Genomic DNA, 15968 nt, shown 5'->3' with positions numbered 1-15968 from the left:
GTCGCCAATCGGCGCCGGCCTTGTCTCGGCATTCCGGGCTCGAAGGCTGTGCGGTCTGACGGGAGCTGCGGCCCAGTCCGGCCCGGGCTGGTAAGGCGGGCCGCAGGCCGGCTTGTGGGGGAAGAAGTGGCCGTGGGGCCGGGGAGGGGCCGGAGGGGTCCCCGCCGCGTGGGTGGGCGAGCGGAGGGAGAGTTTGGGGACGCGCGGAAGCGGCGTGACAGGCCCGGATCCCTGGGTCCGCTTTCCCTGCCGCGCTAGTCACGCCAGGCGACACGCCCCCGCTTGCCCTCAGGCTGCTCTGCTCCCCTTTTCAAAGATCGGCTTTAGTTGATTTCCCTCCTGCGGGAAATCGTACCCCATTTTCCTACAGTGAACGATCGTCTGCTCCCCCCGATTGGACTGAGTTCCTTTGAGGGCTACGTATTATCTCAGCTTTCTTCCATCTTGAAAAAAATGTCGGCACCATGAACCCTACCGCAGTGCGGAATCTTCATGTACTGACCTGTCTTTTGCCCCTCCCAAAGCCAAGCCTTCGGATATAATAGACCGTAGTGCTTTATTTATTTACTTAGTCAACCAGTCTAGTTGAGCAACTGCTATGCGCCAGGCACCTCTAGGCCCTGAAGATACAATGGCAGAGAAGGTTCTTTCCTTCCCCTGAGCTCACAGCCCAGTCCTGGAAGAGGGGCACAGACATTTTAAAAGAACCAAATAAACAAATGTGGGCTGGGCATAGTGGCTCACGCCTGTAATCCCAGCACTTTGGGAGGCCGAGGCAGGCGGATCACTTGAGGTCACGAGTTCGAGACCAGCCTGGCAACATAGCGAAACCGCTTCTCTACTAAAAATTAGCCGGGCGTGATGGTGCGTGCCTGTAGTCCCAGCTACTCTGGAGGCTGAAGTGGAAGGATCACCTGAGGCCGAGAGGTGGTGGCTATGGTGAGCCGTGAGCACACCACTGCACTCCAGCCTGGGCGACAGAGGGAGACACCCGTCTCCAAAACAAACAAACAAATGTGGAATTATTGCTGTAAATTGAAACATTAGAGGTTAATGATACTTTGAGTATTTATAATAACGAGATCTTGAGAGGTAGGACAGGAAAGGCTTTTCTTTTTTTTTTTTTTTTTTTTGAGACGGAGTCTCGCTCTGTCGCCCAGGCTGGAGTGCAGTGGCGCAATCTCGGCTCACTGCAAGCTCCGCCTCCCGGGTTCACGCCATTCTCCTGCCTCAGCCTCTCCGAGTAGCTGGGACTACAGGCGTCCGCCACCACGCCCGGCTAATTTTTTGTATTTTTAGTAGAGACGGGGTTTCACCATGGTCTCGATCTCCTGACCTCGTGATCCACCCGCCTCGGCCTCCCAAAGTGCTGGGATTACAAGCGTGAGCCACCGCGCCCAGCCAGGAAAGGCTTTTCTAATGAGAGCTTGGTGTGACATCTGATGCCTTTTACAAAGAAAGGAGGGAACTCCTCTAAGCAGAGGGAATCAGGCGTGCAAAGGCTGGATGGCAGGAGGAAGCACAGTGAGTACAAGGGCTAAGGAATATCTGAGGGGTTTGAGCAAATCGACCTGAATGGAGTGTGGTGTGAGTTGAAGCTGGAGCCGGAGGAAGCAGGGCCTTAGCCATACTGAGAAGTTTTGTACTTATCCAAGAATTAAAGGAAACCAATCATAAGCTTTAAGCAGAAGTGAACCCAGGTCCCTCTGTAGCGGGGATTGCTAGAGTGGATTAGGGCACAACAGTTGGATATTGCAATACTCCAGGCAAGAACTGCTGGAGCTTGAAAAAGAGTGGCGGGGAGAGAGAGAGAGGAAGAGAAAGAAGGAGACAGAGTGAAAAAGGGGCATTACGAAAACATGTTTAAGAGGTAAAGTTGACAGGGCTTGATGGTGGGTTGGATGGGAGATAGAAGTGTCAAGACTTTTAGCTGCATAACTGAAGGAATAATGACACTATTCCCTGACCAAGGGCCCTGGAAGATAATCACTTTGGCCAAGGAGGGGGGGAGGTGGTCAGCAGAATGATCATGAATTCAGTTTTTATTTTTTTACTACAAAGCAATGCTCAGAATGAGTTCAGTTTTTTTTAATTATGTATTTATTTTTATTTATCTTTTTATTTTTTAGATACAGGGTCTTGCTGTGTCCCCCAGGCTGAAGTCCAGTGGCGTGACCTTGGCTCACTACAACCTCAGCTCACTACAACCTCAACCTCCTGGGCTCAGGTGATCCTCCCACCTCAGTTTCCAGAATGGCTGGGACCCCCTAGAGGCACACGCCACTACACCCATCTAATTTTTGTATTTTTTGTAGAGATAGGGTCTCACTCTGTTGCCTAGATTGATTTTGAACTATTCGGCTCAAGTGATCCTCCCACCTTCACCTTCCAAAGTGTTGACATTACAGGCATGAGCCACTGTGCCCGGCCAAGTTCAGTTTTAAACTTGTTGAATTTTTTTTTTTCTTTTCTTTTTTTGAAACAAGGTTCTGGTTCTGTCGCTCAGGCTGGAGTTCAGTGGTGCGATCTTGGCTCACTGCAACCTCCACCTCCTGGGCTCAAGTGATCTGCCCACCTCAGCCTCCTGAGTAGCTGGGACTACAGGTGCACACAACCGTGCCCACCTGATTTTTTGTATTTTTTGTAGAGTTTGGGTTTCACTGTCTTGCCCAGGCTGGTCTCAAAACTCATGAGCTCAAGCGATCCGCCCACCCCGGCCTCTGAAATTGCTGGGATTACAGGCGTAAGCCACCGTGCTCAGCCTTACACATGTTGAATTTGAGGTGCGTTTGAAATATCTAGTTGCTGTTCAGGTAGGTAATGGGATATTTGGGTCCCAAACTTAAGGAATTCTAAAATGAATATATAAATATTAAAGTCATCTACTTCTAGGTGGATACTGAAATACAGGCAGATGAGTTTGCCTAAGAAAAGTATATAGAGTGAGAATAGCTCCAAGCACAACCAGAGGGGAAGGACTTAGACAGCAGAATGAACTGACCTCTAATTAGAGCAGAAAGAAGATACATGTTGATATGCATAGGTTTGTATGTTTGGTTTCTGGAAAACGAGAGTATTTCCTTTGATGTCTTCTGTATTCTTTGTTAAGTAGGAAGTAAAGTCATTTGTTAAGAGAAAAGGGGTGTTCTGAAGTTCTAAGAAAGTGGGCAGGGTGTGGTGATTCACATGTAATCCTAGCACTTTGGGAGGCTGAGGGAGGAGAATCACTTGAGCCCAGGAGTTCAAGACCAGCCTGGACAACACAGCAAGACCTCATCTCTACAAAAAATAAAATAAGAAACTAACCAGGTGTGGTGGTGCTTGTCTATATGCCCAGCTATTCGGGAGGCTGAGGCAAGAGGATCTCTCGAGCCCAGGAGTTTGAGGCTGCAGTGAGCTATGATCGTGTCACTGTACTCCAGCCTGGGCAACAGAACAGGACCCCATCTCTAAAAATAATTTTAAAAATTAAAATAAAAATGTTCAGGCTGGGCGTGGTGGCTCACGCTTGTAATCCCAGCACTTTGGGAGGCCGAGGTGGGCAGATCACCTGAGGTCAGGTGTTCAAGACCAGCCTGGCCAACGTGGCAAAACCCCATCTCTACTAAAAAATACTACAATTAGCTGGGCGTGGTGAGGGCACCTGTAATCCCAGCTACTTGGGAGGGTGAGGCAGGAGAATCCCTTGGACCCAGGAGGAGGTTGCAGTGAGCCGAGATCGTGCTACTGCACTCCAGCCTGGGCAACAGAGTGAGACTTCGTCTCAAACAAAAAAAATTTCCACTTTATTTATTTATTTATTTATTTTGAGATAGGGTCTGTCTGTCACCTAGGCTAGAGTGCAGTGGCACAATCATAGCTCACCACATCCTCAAATTCACAGGCTCAAGTGATCTTCCCACCTCAGCCTCCCAAGTAGCTGGTACTACAGGTACATGCCAACATGCCAAGCTAATTATTCTTTTAAATTTTTAGTAGAGACGAGGTCTCACTATGTTGCCCAGGCTGGTCTTGAATTCCTGGCCTCAAGCAGTCCTCCCATCTCAGCCTCCTAAAGTTCTGGGATTACAGGCGTGAGCTACTGCACCTAGCTTGGAGAAGTTTTAAGATAATCTTTGTGGAGAATGAGTTGATCAAGGAAACAGGATTGCTGAGCCACGTACCCATTTGAAGCTGATGACTTTGAGCAAGTCATGAATTTCAAAACTATAGCCATTGCTACCAGTGTTATCTTTTCACTGGATTCCTGTGGTAGCTTTTTATTTGTTTGTTTTCTAGACTGAATCTCGCTCTGTTGCCCAGGCTGGAGTGCAGTGGCGTGATCTCGGCTCACTGCAACCTCCGCCTCCCGGATTCAAGTGATTGTCCTGTCTCAGCCTCCTGAGTAGCTGAGATTATAGGTGTGTGCCATGACGCCTGGCTAATTTTTGTATTTTTAGTAGGGACGGAGTTTCAACATGTTGGGCAGGCTGGTCTTGAACTCCTGACTTCAAGTAATCTGCCCACCTCGGCCCCCTAAACTGCTGGTATTACAGGCGTGAGCCACTGTGCCCAGCCTCTCTATACTTTTTATTCCTTTCCAACTAGAACGTAAGCACCACAAGGGCAGAGGTTTTATGTTATTCTCTGGTATATATTTTCAGCACCTGGAACAGCGCCTAGCACACAGTAGGCACTCACTAAATAGTTCTCAAGTGAATGAATGAATGAACAAATGGATATATATATTTTTTGTGTTTTCCATAAGATGTTAGTTCCTTAAGAATAGAAACTTTGGCTGGACATGGTGGCTCACGCCTGTAATCCCAGCACTTTGGGAGGCCGAGACGGGTGGATCACGAGGTCAGGAGTTCGAGACCAGCCTGGTCAACATAGTGAAACCCCATCTCTACTAAAAATACAAAAATTAGCTAGGCATGGTGGCGTGCGCCTGTAGTCCCAGCAGCTCATGAAGCTGAGGCAGGAGAATTGCTTGAACCTGGGAGGTAGAGGTTGTGGTGAGCCAAGATTGCGCCACTGTACTCTAGCCTGCGTAACAGAGCGAGACTGCATCAAAAAAAAAAAAAAAAAAAAGCATGGAAACTGTGTCCTTTTTTTTCTTAACCTGTATCTCTACTGCCTAGTCATGTAAGTCAAAGCATGTTATTTTTGGTTGTTGATTGAGTGGATCACAAATGCATAGAACCAACCTGCTGTGTTGTGTGACTTTCCAGCATGCTCAGCTGCAACTCTCATTTACCTCTCTACCGACTGCATTCAACCTTGTGTCCCACCATTCCACTGAAGAAGCCCTTATTAAAGTTGATCTGGGCCAGGCGTGGTGGCCCATGCCTGTAATCCCAACACTTTGGGTGGCCGAGGCAGAAGGATTGCTTGAGCCTAGGAGTTCCAGACTAGTCTGGGCAACAAAGCAAGACTCTGTCTCTACAAAAAATAAATAAATAAATAAGTAAAACTTTAAAAAAAGATGCTCTAGGCACCTTGTGAGAAAAGTCGAGTTGGAGACGGGGGTAGAAAAAGGAAGCAGGGAACTCAGAAGGCTACCAGAGGGGCCAGGCATGGTGGCTCACGCTTGTAACCCCAGCACTTTGGGAGGCCGAGGCAGGCAGATCAGTTGAGGTCTCAACTGAGTTCAAGACCAACCTGGCCAAAATGGTGAAACCTCATCTCTACTTAAAATATAAAAATTAGCCGAGCATTGTGGCAGGCGACTATAATCCCACCTACTGGGGAGGCTGAGGCTGGAGAATTGCTTGAACCCGGCAGGTGGAGGTTGCAGTGAGCCAAGATCAAGCTACTGCACTCCAGCCTGGGCGAAAGAGTGAGGCTCCGTCTCAAAAGATAAAAGTATAGAGAAAAATCAAACAGGTCAAGGGGTTGAGTTGACTGTTATTTTAGACATAGTTGTTAGGGAAGGCCTATCTAAAGAATTGCTAGTAATTCCAGCATTTTGGAAGGCTAAGGAGGGAAGGATTGGTTGAGCCCAGGAGTTGAGACCAGCCTAGGCAACACAGTGAGACCTCATCTCTATAAAAAATGTTTTAAAAAAAGTTAACCAGGTGCAGCGTGCTCGCTTGTAGTTCCAGCTACTCAGGAAGCTGATGTGAGAGGATCGCTTGGGCTTTAGAGGTCGAGGCTGCAATGATCCATGATCACACCACTGCACTCCAGCCTGGGTGACAGAGCGAGGCCCTGCCTCAAAAAAAAAAAAAAAAAGACCTAGAAAACCTGGGGTGTGTTGGCTCACACCTGTAATCCCAGCACTTTCGGAGGCTGAGGTGCGCAGATAACTTGAGCTCAGGAATTCAAGACTAGCCTGGGCAACACAGTGAAACCCTATTTCTACAAAAATACGAAAATTAGCCAGCGCTGTGGCACGTGCTGTAGTCCTAGCTACTTGGGAGGCTGAGGTGGGAGGATCACCTGAGCCTGGGAGGTCAAGGCTGTAGTGAGCCGTGATCATGCTACTGTACTCTAGCCTAGGTGACATATGAGACCCTATCTCGAAAAAAAGAAAAAAAAGAAAATGGGAACACTGGCTGGCTGGATATTTGTTAATGTTAAATAATTTATGTATTTATTTAATCGTATTAATGGGAAGGATAGAATATATTTTCTTCTTTTTTTTTTTTGAGATGGAGTTTCACTCTTGTTGCCCAGGCTGGAGTGCAATGGCGTGATCTCTGCTCACCACACCCTCTACCTCCCGGGTTCAAGCAATTCTCCTGCCTCAGCCTCCGAGTAGCTGGGATTACAGGCATGCGCCACCACGCCCAGCTAATTTTGTATTTTTCATAGAGACAGGGTTTCTCCATGTTGGTCAGGCTGGTCTCGAACTCCCAACCTCAGGTGATCCACCCGCCTTGGCCTTCTAAAGTGCTGGGATTACAGGCATGAGCCACCGCGCCCGGCCGAATATATTTTCTTCCAAATAATCCAGGGATAGAAGAAGTGGCTAGGGGTGTAGCTGGGTCAGGATTAGCCTGGCCGATAGTTATTGGAGCTGGATGATTGGTACACAGGGCCCATTATATTATTCAGTATACTTTAGTGTATATTTGACATTATCTGGAGTGAAAAATTTTTTAAAAGCCAGGTGGGATCAAATTCTTCTGCTTAAAGTCCAAACTCATATGGTGTCACCTGTTTTTTGTTTGTTTGTTTGTTTTAAGAGACGAGTCTCGCTTTGTCTCCCAGGCTGTAGTGCAGTGGTGCAATCTCGGCTCACTGTAACCTCCACCTCCCAGGTTCAAGCGATTCTCCTGCCTCAGTCTCCCATGTAGCTGGGATTACAGGTATGCACCACCACACCTGGCTAATCTTTTTTGTTTGTTTGTTTGTTTGAGACAGAGTCTAGCTCTGCTGCCCAGGCTGGAGTACAGTTGCACAATCTCAGCTCATTGCAACCTCCGCCTCCTGGGTTCAAGTGATCCTCAGCCTCCTGAGTAGCTGGGACTACAGGAATGTGCCACCATGCCCAGCTAATTTTTGTATTTTTAGTAGAGGTGGGATTTTGCCATGTTGGCCAGGCTGGCCTTGAACTCCTGGCCTAAAGTGATTAGCCTGCCTCAGCCTCCCAAAGTGCTGGGATTACAGGCGTGAGCCACCACTCCCAGCCTAACTTGTATTTTTAGTAGAGATGAGGTTTCACCATGTTGGCCAGCCTGGTCTCGAACTCCTGACCTCAGGTGATCCGCCTGCCTCAGCCTCCCAAAGTGCTGGGATTACAGGTGTAAGCCCCCTCACCCAGCCATGTCACCTATTTTTTTTTTTTTACCTCAGCCTGACACCATGTTTATCCTCAGTTCTTGCCATTTATCTTCTCATACTCTGTGTCCAGATACATTGAATTTGTAATTCCCAGAATTCACAATACTCCGTCTCGTCCCCATTCCTTTGTGTATGCTCTTCCTCAGGTTGGAGTGCCCTCCTTGCTTTGTTTCTTCTATGCCTTTCATACCTAGGTCAGGTATCTCCCTTTCCAGAAAGCCTCCTTTGGAATGAATGGAACCATATTGTATTCTCATACTGTGTTGTAAATGTCTGTTTCCCTTTGCTAGACTTTCAGCTCCTTGAAACAGGGATGACCTCTGTATCACTACAAGTGCTTGGCACTCAGTTAATGATTGTTGAATAAATGGTTATTCATCTTTAAATTCCCAGCACCCAGCATGACACTTAGCACATACGCAATAAATGTTCGTTAGATGAATGTTGCATATGAATATTGTGTTTTGCTTGGTGGTTGTAGCTATAGGTGGCTGTGCCCCCCACAGCCTTGAGGTTTATGGTAGAATTGGCTGGCAGAGGATCAGGAAGAACTAGGGAATCATCTGAATTATTTGCTCCCAGCTTTTGTTTCTTCTCTACAGGCATGCGTTGGAATTGGAGCCTATCCCCCAACCCGAAGCCTAACAGCATCATGTGGTTACTAACTGTTCCTCATTCACCGGTTGATGCCTCCCAGAAAAAAACGCCGCCAGCCCTCCCAGAAAGCCCCGCTGCTGTTCCGCCAACAACCACTGGAGGGCCCCAAACACAGCTGTGCATCTACACAACTTCCTATCACTCACACTCGACAGGTGCCCAGCAAGCCCATTGACCACAGCACCATCACTTCCTGGGTAGGCCCATGGGATTATTACTTTGACTTTTTTTTTTTTTTTTTTTTTTTGAGACTGTATCGCCCAGGCTGGAGCACAGTGGCGCGATCTTGGCTCACTGCAAGCTCCGCCTCCTGGGTTCATGCCATTCTCCTGCCTCAGCCTCCCGAGGAGCTGGGACTACAGGCGCCCGCCACCACGCCCGGCTAATTTTTTTGTATTTTCAGTAGAGACGGGGTTTCACCATGTTAGCCAGGATGGTCTCTATCTCCTGACCTCGTGATCCGCCTGCCTCGGCCTCCCAAAGTGCTGGGATTATAGGCGTGAACCACCGCGCCCAGCCTACTTTGACTTTTATTCTGTTAGGTTTTCCAGAATGCTGACTCTTCTGCCCCTTGAACCAGGGCCTCCAAAGAATAAGATTCATGGGGGCAGGGGCAAGGAGTTAAATGTATTCTTTCTGTCTGTGGCCAGCCGTCTTCCCTGGTACATCTTCTTTTCTCAGTTCAAACTGAGGAATGGGTTAGTTGGAACTGGAGTCTTTCTCTTCCCCTATTTTCCTCTGAAAGAGTTCAGTGTAAAAGTTTTTTACCCATTAGCTGGGTGAGAATGCCAGATAAATGGCAGAACAAGTTAAAAATGAGATTGTTCCCTCAACTTCATCTGAAAGGTGGAGTATTTGGCTAGATACTCTGTTTATTGTTTAATGGATTGAACCTTGAAAAATAAAAACCCCATAAGAATAGCATATGTCATATTTTGACCGCTTCAAAGCCCTGGGAAGAGAGGCCAGGTGTGGTGGCTCATGTTTGTAATCCTAGAACTTTGGGAGGCCAAAGGCAGGAGGATGGCTTGAGCCCAGGAGTTCAAGACCAGCCTGAGCAACATGGTGAAACCCCATCTTTACTAAAAATATTAATAGAAAAATTAGCTGGGCATGGTGGTGTGCACCTGTAGTCCCAGCTACTTGGGAGGCTAAGGTGCGCAGATCTCTTGAGCCGGGAGGTCAAGGCTGTAGTGAGCCAAGATTGCGCTACTGCACTCCAGCCTGGGCAACAGCGTGAGACCCTGTCTCAAAAAAAATAAAAAAAATAAAAAAATAGAAACCCTGGGAAGAGAATATAGCTACTATACAACAGGAAAGTAGTATAGTAAAAGGGCCAGACAAAAGCATAAGCTTGGCTTAGGAGTATTTAATAAATGTAACTTATTCAGGACTGCTTGGAAGAACCATAATACCTGCTACAGGATTGTGGAAGAAACCTAAACATCAGAATCCTGTGGATGAGAGTAGGAATGAACATTTATTGAATATTCATTATATGCCAGGTCCTCTGCTAGTTCTCACCCCCTATGCTTGGAGTTGGCTATTCATTAACTGAGGGCCTTCTTTGTTCCAGGCATTCTGCTAGGTGCTGGAAATCAAGAACAAGACCACTGGTCCCTACCCTCATGATAAGGGTCCCTACCCTTATTTAAAGATAAATAAGTTATATCTAGGCCAGGCGTTGTGGCTTACGCCTGTAATCCCAGCACTTTGGGAGGCTGAGGTGGGTGGATCACTTGAGGTCAGGAGTTTGAGAGCAGTCTGGCCAACACGGTGAAACCCTGACTCTACTAAAAATACAAAAATTGGTTGGGCGCCGTGGCTCATGCCTGTAATCCCAGCACTTTGGAAGGCTGAGGCGGGTGGATCACCTGAGGTCAAGAGTTCAAGGTCAGCCTGGTCAACATGGTAAAATCCCGTCTCTACTAAAAATACAAAAATTAACTGGGCGTGGTGGTGCGCACCTATATTCCCAGCTATACGGGAAGCTGAGGCAGCAGAATTGCTTGCATCAGGGAGGCGGAGGTTGCAGTGAGCAGAGACGTGCCATTGCACTCCAGCCTGGGCGACGAGCAAAACTCTGTCGCCAAAAAAAAAAAAAAAAAATACCTGGGCGTGGTGGTGGCAGGCGCCTGTAGTCCCGGCTACTCGGGAAGCTGAAGCAGGAGAATCACTTGGACTGGGAGACAGAGGTTGCAGTGAGCCGAGATGGTGCCACTGCGTTCCAGCCTAGACGTCGGAGTGAGACTCCATCCCAGGGGGAAGAAAAAAGTTATATCCATATGGTGTGATGAAGTGAAAGAGACATGGTCCCCTTTCCTACACATGAGGAAGCTGAAGGCCAGAGAGATGGAATAATTTGCCCAAGGCTTCCTGTTATTATGCCATTAGACAGTTATTTTAGTTTTGTGTTCATTACTACAGTAGACCCCGATTTAAGAGTCTGGTCATCAGATATAGTTTCCTGTCTTAGGTTAGTACTTAGTTAGGCTCACCTCACTTTTTTTTTTTTTTTAAGGTATCACCTGATTTTGATACAACAGCAGGAAGCTTGTTCCCAGCCTACCAGAAACACTACCACCAAAACCGGGGGAGACATTCAAGTCGAAAATCTACCACCTCCAAGTTTCCACATCTAACTTTTGAGAGTCCGCAATTTTCCAGTTCAGAGACATTGGCGATCCCCTTAATCCGAGAGTGCCCCAGTCAATCAGAAAAGGATGTTTCCAGAAGACCCTTAGTTCCAGTGCTCAGTCCCCAAAGCTGTGGGAACATATCAGCGCAGGCACTTCAGAGCTTACCTTATGTGTTCATTCCACCTGATATCCAGACCCCAGAGTCATCGTCTGTGAAGGAAGAACTCATTCCCCAAGATCAGAAGGAAAACAGCCTTCTAAGCTGCTCTCTTCACACTGGCACTCCTAATAGCCCAGAGCCTGGACCTGTTCTGGTTAAAGACACCCCCGAGGACAAGTATGGAATAAAGGTCACGTGGAGGAGACGACAGCACCTGCTTGCTTACCTCAGGGAGAGAGGGAAGCTGAGCAGAAGCCAATTCCTTGTGAAAAGCTGACTGCCATCAGTAATCTCAATAGAAAAGAGATATGTTTTCCGGAGTCATAAAGGAATTCAATTCCCAGGGGTTTTTTGTTTGTTTGTTTTTTGAGATGTAATATTGCTCTGTTGCCCAGGCTGGAGTGCAGTGGTATGATCTCACCTTACTGCAACCTCCACTTCCTGGGTTCAAGCGATTATCCTGCCTCAGCCTCCCCAGTAGCTGGGATTACAGGCACCAGCCACCATGCCTGGCTAATTTTTTTGTATTTTTAGTAGAGACGGGGTTTCTCCATGTTGGCCAGGCTGGTTTCAAAATCCTGACCTCAAGTCATCTGCTGGCCTTGACCTTAAATTTTTAAAATATCTTGTAGTAACTCTTTAAAATGTATGTAAATAAATGGCTGCAGAAAGTTTTTTTAGAGAATCCTGCTTCTGTCAGTAATACAGCAATATTACCCCATCCACTAAAGGTCTTTGTTTCCTTAACCACTACTCATTAATCCTTAATCACCTCAAACTAATTCATTCTGCATTTTTGAGTACCAACTCTTGTCAGGCTCAGTGGCAGCTTCTATGACCTGATGGATGGAAAAAAACTCTGTGACTCTGGTTGACTGCCACCTCTGCAACCTTGACTCATCTGCTGAAAAGGCAAGAAGAAAGGGCAGCAAGCCCTGTTTTAGGGACTACATGAGATCAGGGGAGATAAAGGGGACATAGATGAGTTCTTTAGGACTGCTTGTGTTTTGAGTTTTTGTTTCTAACTGAAAAAATCTGTCAATATTAAATAGGGTGGGAAAATGGTTTCTCAGAATAACTGTTCAACTGTGTGTAAATAAGTTTTCAATGAGTATTACTTATTGCAATTAATGCAGAAGGACTTCCCCAGTCAACCGAATGTCTCAGATGGCCTTTTACTCAGACAAGTAGCATCTCATTAAACCCCATTCATTTAGCATTCATTCAGCTGGACCTACTGTGTCAGGTCCATCCCCAACTAGATCAAGCAGGGATTACTGCATATTTTACAGATTGGAATTTGATGCAGAGAATGAACCATGCACAGGTCACACAGTGAGTGCAGGCTGACCCAGGCAGTGTAACGGTCCACTCTCAGCGTGTGCCTCCTAAAGTACTAACTTGTAGGTTCAAAACCAATGTGGAAACAACTTTGACCTTAGAATGCCATAAAGCCATTTGTGCAGTGACTTGTCAGGACTCAGGATGTTCTGTAGGGCCTATAATGTGCATGTCAGTAGGGAGAAAGGGACTGACATTTGGGGACGGGATTTATTGGAGACGAGTACACAGACAGGGGCTCTCACTGTGGGCTATGGATGTTTGAGGAAGGCCCACAGGAGGTAGAAAGGTAGATGGAAAGTCTCCAGGACGGGCCCACGCCTGTAATCCCAGCACTTTCGGAGGCTGAGGCAGGTGGATCATTTGAGGTCAGGAGTTAAGAGACCAGTCTGGCCAACATGGTGAAACCCTATCTCTACTAAAAATACGAAAAATTTAGTGGCCCCTGCCTGTAATCCCAGCTACTTGAGAGGCTGAGGCAGGAGAATCGCTTGAGCCTGGGAGGCGGAGGTTGCGGTGAGCTGAGATTGGGCCACCGCACTGCAGTCTGGGCGAGAGAGTGAGACCCTGTCTCAAAAAAATAGTCTCTGGATTCCCTCGTGTGCTTTAGGGGAGTCTGTAGAGCAGGTCTAGGAATGACCTAAAAGCTTGGGCTAGAGGAGGGGAAGCTTAAGTTCTGTGCAGTTGAAGGTCAAGGCCAGCCTATGGAAGATGCGTTTCACTGGGAGTGACTGATGGAGTGGAGAGGGTACCAGAGGGGGTCCACGAAGGCCGCTGGTATCAGGGCAGGGGCCAGAATGGGAAGCGGCAGAGGTCTGTACATCCTCACAGGGCAGACCTGGGGAAGCGCTCTGGGTGGGCTCGGTAAAGATGGCGGGGGTGCGAGGAGCCCTTGCGTGCGTGGCGGTTGGTGGTGTGTAGGAGACTCCTCTGACCGGACTCGCCTGCCGGCCGCGCGGCGGGCGAGGCCCAGGCAAAAACAAACTCTTCCCCCTCAGTCCCGGCCCCGCGAAACGCTCCAGAGGACCTAGCCCTGGCTCGCGTCCCCCCGCCCCCGCGCAGGCGCATTTAACTCCCGCTCGCCTCCCGCCCCTTAGCAACCCTCCCGCTTCGTCGGGCCCCGGCAATAGCCCATGAGACAAGAGCCACGAGAACACGGACCAATCGGCGGCGGCGACAGTGTGGAACGCGGTTGCCAGGAGGCGGGACGCGGCGGCGTGCCAGCCTAGCCACTCTAGCGACGGCGGGGAAGAGTGTGTACGTGGTGGGGGCTTCCTCGGTGGCGGGCATGGAGGCTTCGCGCTGCCGGCTCGGTCTCAGCGGCGACAGGTCAGAGAGGGCCGTGGCAGGTCTCCTCCTGAGCGAGGCGGAGGGGCGAAGCGAGAAGGCGGAGGTCCTCTCCGGGAGCCCTGCGGGGAGAGGGCGGGACTCGGGACTCGGCGACCCCGGGAGGGACTGGTTTCGGCGGCGGGAGGCGACCCCCTCGCCCTCCTCCCGTGTGGGGACCCCTTTCTCAAGTGGAGCGGCGGCACTACAGCCCGCGCCGTGGGCAGAGACCTTTGGTTCAGGTCCCTGCTCAGGAACTTTTGGAGTTTTCGTGACGGGCTCCTTCGGCCCCTCTGGGCCTCGGGTTTCCCTCAGGGGAGACGCGCTGGCCCGGCTCTGCTCGCACTGCCCGGCAGTGTCACAGCCGAGAGGGGACCCTCGGCGGGTGATGTTTAGTAGCTTGTTCAGACGCCGCTGCTTCGGGCGAGTAAAGCCGAATTCTGGAGCAGAGTCCGAGGAGCGGAAACGCGAAACTTCTTTTTCCTCTCCGCTTTCCAGTGTTTGTCCCTGATTCGGGATGGTCTGATTTGCCAGTGGGCCACACCCCTTGTTTGTGCGCCTCTTTCTCTGCCAGAGGGAGAGCCTCGGAAAGAAAAAGGATCCAAAATCTCAGCGTGTCACTTTCTTGTTCGCTAGGTTAATGAGAAGTTAATGGGAAGCCGTTTGAAATCATTGGTTAGAAACTTTGGCGTCATCTGAGGATTTAAGTCCTACACGCCAACTGTATACCCCGCTTTTTATTCCATTACCAAGACAAAGATTTGGGGCCGGGCGCCGTGGAACACGTCTGTTATCCCCAGCACTTTGGGAGGCCAAGGCAGGAGGATCGCTTGGTCTCAGGAGTTCGAGACCAGCCTGGACAACATAGCGAGACCCCCCCCATCTCTAAAAATTAAATAAATAAAATAAAATCAATCAATAAATTAAAATTTGGCCGGACACGGTGGTGCGTGCCTGTAGTTCCAGCGACTCGAGAGACTGAGGAGGGAGGATTCCTTGAGCCCAGGAGTTCCAGACTCCTGTGATGGGCCACTGAGCTCGCTAGCCTGGGCAACACAGCGAGATCCTGTTTCCTTAAAAAAAAATGATTTGACGTGTAAGGATTTAGTTTGATATTTACACTAGTAGATATTTAAACAATTTTAAACCATTTTTTAAAATTGTCACAAAGTTGTTGGGGGTAAAGAACACGTATTTTCCTTTTTCGTCAAGTTCTATTGAGGTGATAGCTGCACTCTGAAATTTGTTCACTGTGCTTTTTTTTTCCCAAGTCGAGGAAGAAAACTACATTTGCAGGTGTAAGTGGTAGGGGAGATAAGGTTAGTATTCAGCATCTCTGGTTGAATTCAGAAAATATTTGTTCAGTTGTGGGTGCTCAGTTTTAATTCCGTGAATTTAAAGTAGTAAATTTCATGAGTACCAGATGTTTGATATGACTCAGATTTTTGGGGAAAAAAAAAAAAAAAAAGGGATGCGGGATTGACTTTGAAATTGGGACCAAGAGGCTTTTCCCTCTTTTTTTTTTTTTTTTTTCTGAGACGGAGTCTCTCTCTGTCGCCAGGCGGTAGTGCAGTGGTGCGATCTCGGCTCACTGCAATCTCCGCTTCCCGGGTTCAAGTGATTCTCCTGCCTCAGCCTCCTGAGTAGCTGGGACTATAGGCACGCGCCACCACGCCCAGCTAATTTTTGTATTTTTAGTAGAGACGGGGCTTCACCATGTTGGCCAGAATAGTCTCGATTTCTTGACCTGGTGATCTGCCCACCTCGGCCTCCCAAAGTGCTGGGGTTACAGGCGTGAGCCACTGCGCCCGGCCCCCTCTTTTTTCTTCTGAAAGAAACTAGCTCTTTAAATTTTATTTTATTTTCATTTAATTTTAATTTTTTTCTTTTTTGAGACAGGGTCTCACTCTGTCGCCCAGGCTAGGATGTGGTGGGCGATCTCAACTAACTTTAACCTCTTCTTCCCCGGGTTAAGCGATCCTCCCACCTCAGCATCCCTAGTAGCTGGGACCACAGGTGCATGGCACCGCCTGGCTAATTTCTTGTATTTTTTGTAGAGGTGGGGTTTCGCCGTG

The 15968-nt window shown here is 48.5% G+C and overlaps 2 protein-coding genes across 4 annotated transcripts in view; both read left to right on the top strand.

Annotated features, from left to right (window-relative positions):
* The first annotated feature begins 6 nt into the window (after positions 1 to 6).
* RHNO1 (RAD9-HUS1-RAD1 interacting nuclear orphan 1) lies at positions 7 to 11572 on the top strand. 2 transcript variants are annotated; one of them, XM_003273691.3, is made up of 3 exons: positions 7 to 90; positions 8373 to 8624; positions 10949 to 11572. In XM_003273691.3, exons 2-3 carry the CDS (start codon positions 8457 to 8459, stop codon positions 11501 to 11503), a joined length of 723 nt encoding a protein of 240 aa, XP_003273739.1. In that variant the 5' UTR covers positions 7 to 90; positions 8373 to 8456; the 3' UTR covers positions 11504 to 11572. The 2 variants fall into 2 exon arrangements, with proteins under 2 accessions (XP_003273739.1, XP_030660674.1); XM_030804814.1 differs by lacking the exon at positions 7 to 90 and adding an exon at positions 1397 to 1524.
* Positions 11573 to 13780: 2208 nt separating this feature from the next.
* The window catches only part of TULP3 (TUB like protein 3), a 54089-nt gene continuing 51901 nt past the window's right edge, over positions 13781 to 15968 (top strand). For both annotated transcript variants that reach the window (XM_030804812.1, XM_030804810.1), the window contains exon 1: positions 13781 to 13896. In XM_030804812.1, the coding sequence (XP_030660672.1) occupies positions 13856 to 13896 (41 nt within the window). In that variant the 5' untranslated portion in view covers positions 13781 to 13855. The remainder of the gene's footprint in view (positions 13897 to 15968) is intronic.

Source organism: Nomascus leucogenys, chromosome 23 (genome assembly GCF_006542625.1).
Source record: "Nomascus leucogenys isolate Asia chromosome 23, Asia_NLE_v1, whole genome shotgun sequence".
NCBI lineage: Eukaryota > Metazoa > Chordata > Mammalia > Primates > Hylobatidae > Nomascus > Nomascus leucogenys.
The sequence above is the reverse complement of the archived record's forward strand: the minus strand, read 5'-3'. Positions and strand labels throughout refer to the sequence as shown.

Coding starts and splice junctions, on each gene's coding strand:
- RHNO1 (XM_003273691.3), top strand. CDS start 8,457: ATGCCTCCCAGAAAAAAACGCCGCCAGCCCTCCCAGAAAGCCCCGCTG. Junction 8,625..10,948: donor ACAGCACCATCACTTCCTGG/GTAGGCCCATGG, acceptor TTTTTTTTTAAG/GTATCACCTGATTTTGATAC.